Source organism: Anomaloglossus baeobatrachus, chromosome 8, assembly GCF_048569485.1.
Source record: "Anomaloglossus baeobatrachus isolate aAnoBae1 chromosome 8, aAnoBae1.hap1, whole genome shotgun sequence".
NCBI classification, from domain to species: domain Eukaryota; kingdom Metazoa; phylum Chordata; class Amphibia; order Anura; family Aromobatidae; genus Anomaloglossus; species Anomaloglossus baeobatrachus.
This window is the reverse complement of record NC_134360.1, coordinates 47630409-47638914: the sequence shown is the minus strand read 5'-3', so window position 1 is coordinate 47638914 and position 8506 is coordinate 47630409. Positions and strand designations below refer to the sequence as shown.

The window sequence follows — 8506 nt, the reverse complement described above, 5'->3', positions numbered from 1 at the left end:
GTCCCAGTCGGCGCATGTGCTGTGTGGGCCGGGACCAGGGGGGCGGGGCTTGGTATGGTAATCCTCTTCTCTCTGTTGTGGTGACTCCGGAGTCCGGGAGCGACGGTGACGGATCCCTGAACCCCCAGGAGACCGGAGCAATGAGGGCCGTACCCACCTGGGTGGACAAAGTGCATGACCGGGATAAGGTGGAGCAGTGGTAAGGAGGCCGCGGCATCAGCCATAGCTGCAAACTGACTGGAGGGCTGCACTTAGTAACCAATGGCTTGGTCTGTAAAAGTGCCTAGCAACCAGGAGCAGAGGGTCCAAGAGCACATGGCAACCAAAAACTACAGGCTCTGAGGTTCATAGCAACCAGGTTCTGAAGGGTTGGATCTGCATAGCAACCAGACGCAGAGGGTCTAAGAGTACATAGCAACCAAAAACTGAAGGCTCTCAGGTTCATAGGTACCAGGTACTGAAGGGTTAGGGCTGCATAGCAACCAGGAGCAGAGGGTCTAAGAGTACATAGCAACCAAAAACTACAGGTTCTGAGGTTCATAGCAACCAGGTACTAAAGGGTTATGGCTGCATAACCACCAGGAGCAGAGAGTATAAGAGTACATAGCAACCAAAAACTGAAAGTTCTCACAGTCATAGCAACCAGGTTCTAAAGGGTTAGGGCTGCATAGCAACCAGGAGCAGAGGATGTAAGCGTATATAGCAACTTAAAACTTCAGGTTCTGAAGTTCATAGCAACCAGGTGCTAAAGATTTTAAAGCTGCATAGCAACCGGAAGCAGAGGGTCTAAGAGTACATAGCAAACAAAAACTACAGGCTCTGAGGTTCATAGCAACCAGGTACTGAAGAGTTAGAGCTGCATAACAACCTTGAAGCAAAGGGTCTAAAGTTGCGTAGCAACCGATTATTCAGGTCTATAGGTGCAAAGAAATCGGGAACTGAGGGTATGAAAATGCATAGCAAGCACAAATAAGAAACATTGTGGATAATGGCAAGCAGGTACGGAGGCTTCAAAGCCACATAGCAACCTGTTATTGGGGGGGGGGTGTTCTATAAATAAATGCATAGTAACTGGAAGACGAGGGTCTAAAGGGGCACTGCAGCCAGAATCTATAGACTCCCTGTTCCATAGCAACTATATAGTGATGGTTCAGAGCTTACAACCAGGTAAGGAGGTTCTAAAGTTGCATAGTTACCATTTATTGAGGGGGGGGGGGCAGGTGCTGCACCCTCACCAATCAGACATTGATGATCTATCCTAAAGCTAGGCCATCAACCTTAAAGTCATAGACAACCCTGTTAAGTGTATAATTATAAACAGTATTAGAGTGCAAACGTTCAGTATAATTGTAGCAATCAGGGGGCAGTGTTATAATACAAGATAAATAAATGTAAATAATTAATGATAGAATAAATATTAATAAAAAACACATTGCCCTCCAGATTGAGACAGTACAAAGCGAGACAAAAGCTGAAGTAACGCTAAAACCCCGAAACGTGTTTCGCTGTTAGCTTTTGGGGGTATGGTAGTCTGTCGCGGCTCCGCTTGCAGACGGAGTGCCATGTTTGGAAGTGAGGAGGCACCTGAGGTATCATTCCCCATGTCACAAAGATGCCACGACCCTGAAGAGGAGCCTACATATGCGGGCGCTACTGGTAGTCATTTTAAGAGCTGGCTTTAAAATAAATAGGTAAAAAGCGGGGTAGAGCTAAGAGAATACCCGGCTAGGTAGTGACAAAGGAGAGGAGAAACAGACAGACCTGTACACAAAAGACAAAGACATAAATGAACTTAATTGTAGAAAAATATGTAATCGTAACAAAGGGTAAATAATGAATGATGGATAAACCAAAATAAAAGTGCATGTATAAGAAACACAGAGATTAGTAATAGATGAAAAGAGACGTGCACTGACAAATATCATAAAATCTAATATATAAAGCTGAATGTGTGTATGTATGTATGTATGTATGTATGTGTGTGTGTGTCCAGGATTGGCATCCGCACCGTCGCAGCTACAGCCACAAAATTTTGCACACTCACACGTCTGGACCCCGAGAGCGTCATAGGCTATGTTGTGAGGCGAAATTTTAACCCGCACGTTCCAATTTACCAATCAAGTTTGCCCCTATTTACATAATGGGGAAAAGTGAACGAAAAGTGTATCCGCACCGTCGCATTTACAATCACGAAACTTTGCACAGACTCCTCATGTTACCCAGGGAACGTCGTAGACTATGTTTTAACACGAAAATGTAACCCCGCGCTTTACAGTTACTCTCCAAAAAACATGCCTCTATTAAAGTAAATGGAGCCTGGAACTACAGGTTATTAGTAGGAGTTGTGATTGGTTGCTATAGGAACAAAAGACATTCATAGTATAAGAAGCTTATATGTGAGGTAATAAGATGTCGGTGGGGAGACGGATAGAGAGAGACAGACAGAGAGACAGACAGGGAAAGAGACAGAGACAAACGGTGAAAGAGGCAGACAGAGACAGACCTGGAAAGAGACAGACCTGGAAAGAGACAGACCTGGAAAGAGACAGACCTGGAAAGAGACAGACCTGGAAAGAGACAGACGGGGAAAGAGACAGACCTGGAAAGAGACAAACGGGGAAAGAGACAGACCTGGAAAGAGACAGACCTGGAAAGAGACAGACCTGGAAAGAGACAGACCTGGAAAGAGACAGACCGGGAAAGAGACAGACCTGGAAAGAGACAGACCTGGAAAGAGACAGACGGGGAAAGTGACAGACGGGGAAAGAGACAAACGGTGAAAGAGACAGACCTGGAAAGAGACAGACAGGGAAAGAGACAAACCTGGAAAGAGACAGATGGGGCACATTACTTGGCCAATTTAGTTAAATCTGTGTGGAATATCTGTGGTGTTGAAATATATGTTGTGAAATGCTTCTATTAGCTTAGTTTTTGCCTTTTAATAATTACATTTATATCTATTTGTTTTGTGGTTTTTGTGTGCAGAATACATTTTTGTCAATACATTCTATTTTGTTAACAGCAGTTATTAACCTGGGCGAAGCCGGGTAGTACAGCTAGTATATATATATATATATATATATATATATATATATTATGAACAGGTGCATGTAAAAAGGTGTAAGTATTCATGAAGATTGATTTTAAAAAGTGAAAGCAACGTGAATAATATAAGGAATCAATGAATGTGGTTAAAAAAAATGTGTTAAAACCCCCCCAAGAATTTAAACTCTTAATTGTGTCACTTAATTAAAATATTGATATAAGTGATCTTCTGATGAGTAGGTCTTACACAGCGTCATGTGTGTGTCATTACGTGTCTATGGAGGCTCCAAAGGTTCCGGCAGTCAGGATGCTGTCCACCGAGCCTGGGTCCGTGGACTACTGACGTGGCCACTGGGCACTCATATCTAAAAACTAGACAAAAATTGTTTCCATTGTGTCTGGGCTCTAGACATCAGGAAGTGTTCGGCGGGATTGTAACCTGGGGCTTTGGACAAACTACAACTCCCATATTGCCGCTAAGGGCTGCGTGTTTGTTGTGGCAGTAATTAATGCGCTGTATGCTCTGTGGATGGGTTTACCCATCAGACCGTCAGTCCTGCATCCACATCTAGGTTATAGAAAATACACAATGTATGAAAATGATGGAAAGTGACGGGCTATCCTCTTATTTTCCAGTATTTATGACCTCGCATTTAAGCCTGATGGAACTCAACTGATTGTGGCCGCAGGGAACAAAGTGTTGGTACGTAATGCATGTGCGGTAATATATATCGGTAGTGAACGTTCATATTTTGTGGCTTAAAACTATACGCTTTTCTCCATTAATGTGAATTTGGTAAAACCGTGCAATAAATACACCGATAAGGACATGTGGTTTTGGTAAACAGTAATTATGGTGGAAAACAACATGGGGTTTAGATACCTGATTAGAATTAATTTCTGCAGTTACATTTTGCTTTCTAAATTGATGGAAAACGTATTAAAATTGCTTATAATCCCATCCTTTCTCCTCTATTTGTTTGCTGCGTTTTTCTTCATCGTTCCTTATGGGAGACCCAAACCATGGGTGTATAGCTTCTGCCTCCGGAGGACACACAAAGTACTACACTCAAACGTGTAGCTCCTCCCTCCGGGCTATATACACCCCCTGGATGACAATCTAACCAGTTTCAATGCTTTGTGTTCAGGAGGTCACACACACATGCATTCTCTGATTTTTTCATTTTTATTTTTTTGATTTTAAAGATTTGGAAGAAAAGCGGGTCCAGTCTGGACTCCCGGCATGTCCCTTCTCACCCCACTGTGTCGGCGGTGCTGTTAAGGTTGACTTTACAAGGCTGGAGCCTTCACATGCCGCGCTCCTTCACATCCTCTGAGAGGCTCTGGGTTGAATTGGGAGCCGTCACGGTCCTCTCTGCTTGCAGAAGACCGGTCTCCATCCGCAGCCCTGTCTGGTTCCTGCTGGAAGGAGCGTTTAACCCCCCTCAGGGACTGGCCCTGCGTCTCAAAAGCTAAGTATTGAGACGTTTTTCAGGGGTCCTGGGTACTTTTATTAGGGGGAAAGTATGTTTTTTATGTTTACTGTAAATTCCGGCCGGTTCTGGGGGTTTCCCCTGAGAACCGCGCCGACGGTGCCTGCTCGTCGGCCGCATGTTAAAATCTAGGCCCCGGCTTCTGTTTGGGCCTAGTTTCGGTTTCATCTTCCTCTGCATGTCATTCATGCAGGGGAATAGAGTGGCGCCGCCCACCGGCCATCCAGCAGAGGGGAGGACACTCCTCTCTGAGGAGATGTTTCCCTCCCCTGCATCTCTCCTTAGCCCTCCGGTTTCCCGCTCTTGGGCTAATCTCCGCCCCCCCTCCTCCTCCCAGCGCCATTTTCTCAGCGTTTATCACACTGATCGGCGCTGGCTGCTGAATCTGCTGCTTTCCTGGAAGGCTGACGCTTTACTGGGAGTCCGAGCTGTGGAATCCGGAGGGCACACAGAGAGCGGGCTGGTAAGCCACAACCTCTGGTTGTGGGCTTTATTATACACTCTCAGGACATTCTATACGAGTGTATTCTTACTGCAGAGCTTCCACCTCAGCAGCATGTCTGTCACCCGGAGCAAGGCTGCAAACCTGTACGCTATATGCACTGCATGTAAGCGCATTCTGCCAGAGCCAAGCACATACCCACATTGTGATGCCTGTGCTAACATGGTTGTGTCTCAGCCTGGAGCCTCCTCAGGGGTCCCTCCGGCTGCTCCGGCCCCGGTGGCTGAACCCCTGGCTTGGGTAGCATCCTTTTCCCAAGCTATTTCCCAGTCTTTTGCCAACTCCATGGGGCAGCTGTCCCGGACACTGCTGACCATGCATCAGACCCCTTCTCAGGGTGCCTCTGCTGCTCCGAGTTCTGCAGAGCTCTCAGAGCATGTCCTAGGACCCCGTCCCCCTAAACGGAGACGCAGGGACCCTTCTCCTTCCTCGTCCCACGGCTCTGATTCACGAGCCCAGGTGCAGGATGAGGAGGATTCGTTTACTGTGGGCTCAGACGCTACCTCTATGTACCCCATTGACGTGTCTGAGGGTGATGCGGATGTTAGTGACTTGATTGCATCCATTAACTCCGTACTGAACCTCAATCCACCAGAGTCAGAGGAACAAGCCTCTCTGGTAGAGGTACACCAGTTTACCTCACCTAAGAGAGCTAAGAGTATGTTTTTTAACCACTCCAGTTTTCGGACCACTGTTAACAAGCCCAGGGCCTGTCCTGACAAACGTTTTCCGAAGCGTAGTTCTGATGACCGTTTTCCTTTTCCACCAGAGGTGGTTAAGGAATGGGCCCAGTCTCCAAAGGTAGACCCTCCAGTGTCCAGAATCTCAGCCCGCACAGTCGTAGCTGTGGCTGATGGCACTTCTCTTAAGGATCCCACTGACCGCCAGGTTGACCTTCTGGCCAAGTCTGTATATGAGGCGGCAGGAGCCTCGTTCTCCCCGTCTTTTGCGGCAGTGTGGGCTCTTAAGGCAGTCTCTGCCTCTCTGGCAGAGATACATTCCCTCACCAGGGACTCTATGCCTGAGATGGATGCCTTAACTTCTCAAGCTTCGGCTTTTTCATCCTACGCCATGTCTGCCATCCTGGAGGCTTCTCACCGCACGGCGGTGGCCTCCGCTAACTCCCTCGCGATCCGTAGGATCTTGTGGCTTCGAGAGTGGAAAGCAGACGCTTCCTCTAAGAAGTTCCTTGCGAGTCTCCCTTTTTCTGGGTCCCGGCTGTTTGGTGAACAACTGGATGAAATAATTAAGGAAGCTACTGGCGGGAAGAGTACTTCCTTGCCACAAACTAAAGCCAGGAAACCTGTCCAGGGTAGGAACCAATCGAGGTTTCGTTCCTTTCGTTCCTCTAACTGGTCATCCTCTAAGCCCTTGACCTCGTCCACTACCGCAGCCAAGGATCGTAAACCCAACTGGCGCGCGAAGCCGCGTCCTCAAAAGACCGGAGGAGCCGCTGCCACTAAGGCAGCCTCCTCTTGACTATCTGGCTGCGCCAGCAACGTCCTTGGTCGGTGGCAGGCTCTCCCACTTTGGCGACGTGTGGTTTCAACACGTCTCCGATCAGTGGGTGCGAGATATCATCTCCCACGGCTACAGGATAGAATTTTCTTCCAGCCCGCCAAACAGATTTTTTCTGTCCACCCCCCCCTGCTCCAAAGCCGCCGCCTACTCTCAGGCCGTGGCATCCCTGCAGGCCAACGGTGTAATTGTTCCGGTTCCCGCCCGGGAACGGTTCAGCGGTTTCTACTCAAACCTCTTTCTAGTTCCCAAGAAGGACGGTTCCTTCCGGCCCATCCTGGATCTCAAGCTTCTCAACAAGCATGTTCAGGTGCGGCACTTTCGCATGGAATCTCTGAGATCAGTCATTGCCTCAATGACCCAAGGAGATTTTCTGGCATCCATCGACATCAGAGATGCCTATCTGCATGTGCCTATTGCGGTTTCACACCAGCGTTGGCTACGCTTTGCGATCGGAGAGGAACATTTCCAATTCGTGGCTCTCCCCTTCGGCTTAGCCACGGCCCCTCGAGTATTCACCAAGGTCATGGCAGCAGTGGTTGCGGTTCTGCACCTCCAGGGGTTGGCAGTGATTCCTTACCTGGACGACCTTCTAGTCAAGGCCTCATCCAGTGCAGACTGCCAGCGGAGTGTCTCACTCACGCTCGCCACGCTCGTTCAGTTCGGGTGGCTTGTCAACCTGCCCAAGTCCACTCTGACCCCGACCCAGGTGCTTCTTTACCTAGGGATGCAATTCGAGACTCTGCCGGCACTTGTCAAGTTGCCCTTAGTCAAACAGCAGTCCCTTCGTCTGGCGGTGCGCTCTCTGCTGAGGCACCGCCGTCATTCCATCAGACACCTCATGCAGGTGCTAGGTCAGATGGTGGCATCAATGGAAGCGGTTCCCTTTGCCCAGTTCCATCTGCGTCCCCTGCAGCTGGACATTCTCCGCTGTTGGGACAAGCGGATCTCTTCCTTGCACAGGATGGTGGTTCTGTCGTCACAGACCAGGAGCTCCCTTCAGTGGTGGCTTCGGCCCCTCTCTCTGTCTCAGGGACGCTCCTTCCTGACTCCGTCCTGGGTGATCCTCACCACGGATGCCAGCCTCTCCGGTTGGGGAGCAGTATTTCTCCATCACCGAGCACAGGGCACTTGGACTCCGTCCGAATCAGCCCTCTCGATCAATGTGCTGGAGATCAGAGCTGTGTTTCTAGCTCTCCTAGCCTTTCACCACCTGTTGGCGGGCAGGCACATTCGAGTTCAGTCGGACAACGCGACAGCGGTTGCCTACATCAATCACCAGGGCGGGACTCACATCCGTCTGGCGATGTTGGAGGTTCAACGAATCCTCCAGTGGACGGAGGACTCCAAGTCCACCATATCTGCAGTCCACATCCCAGGCGTGGAAAACTGGGAGGCAGATTATCTCAGCCGTCAAGCCGTGGACAGCGGCGAGTGGGCCCTGCATCCGTCAGTGTTCAGATCAATCTGCCGCAAGTGGGGCACTCCGGAAGTGGATCTAATGGCATCCCGGCACAACAACAAGGTTCCGGTTTACATGGCTCGCTCCCACGATCCTCAGGCCTTCGCAGCGGACGCACTGGTTCAAGATTGGTCTCAGTTCCGTCTGGCCTATGTGTTTCCCCCTCTAGCTCTCTTGCCCAGGGTTCTGCGCAAGATCGGAATGGAGGGCCGTCGAGTCATAATCATTGCTCCGGACTGGCTCAGGCGAGCTTGGTACCCAGACCTGCTCCGTCTGTCCGTGGGGGTGCCGTGGCACCTCCCGGACCGCCCAGACCTTCTCTCTCAAGGTCCGTTCTTCCGCCAGAATTCTGCGGCTCTCAGATTGACGGCGTGGCTCTTGAGTCCTGGATCCTGACAGCTTCAGGCATTCCCTCTGAGGTCATCTCCACTATGACTCAGGCTCGGAAGTCTTCCTCGGCCAAGATTTACCACAGGACTTGGAGGA

The 8506-nt window shown here is 49.6% G+C and overlaps 1 protein-coding gene across 2 annotated transcripts in view; it reads left to right on the top strand.

Moving 5' to 3' along the window:
* The first annotated feature begins 17 nt into the window (after nt 1–17).
* Nucleotides 18–8506, top strand: part of IFT122 (intraflagellar transport 122) — a 120938-nt gene continuing 112449 nt past the window's right edge. For both annotated transcript variants that reach the window (XM_075321574.1, XM_075321573.1), the window contains exons 1-2: nt 18–199; nt 3682–3748. In XM_075321574.1, the coding sequence (XP_075177689.1) occupies nt 141–199; nt 3682–3748 (126 nt within the window). In that variant the 5' untranslated portion in view covers nt 18–140. The remainder of the gene's footprint in view (nt 200–3681; nt 3749–8506) is intronic.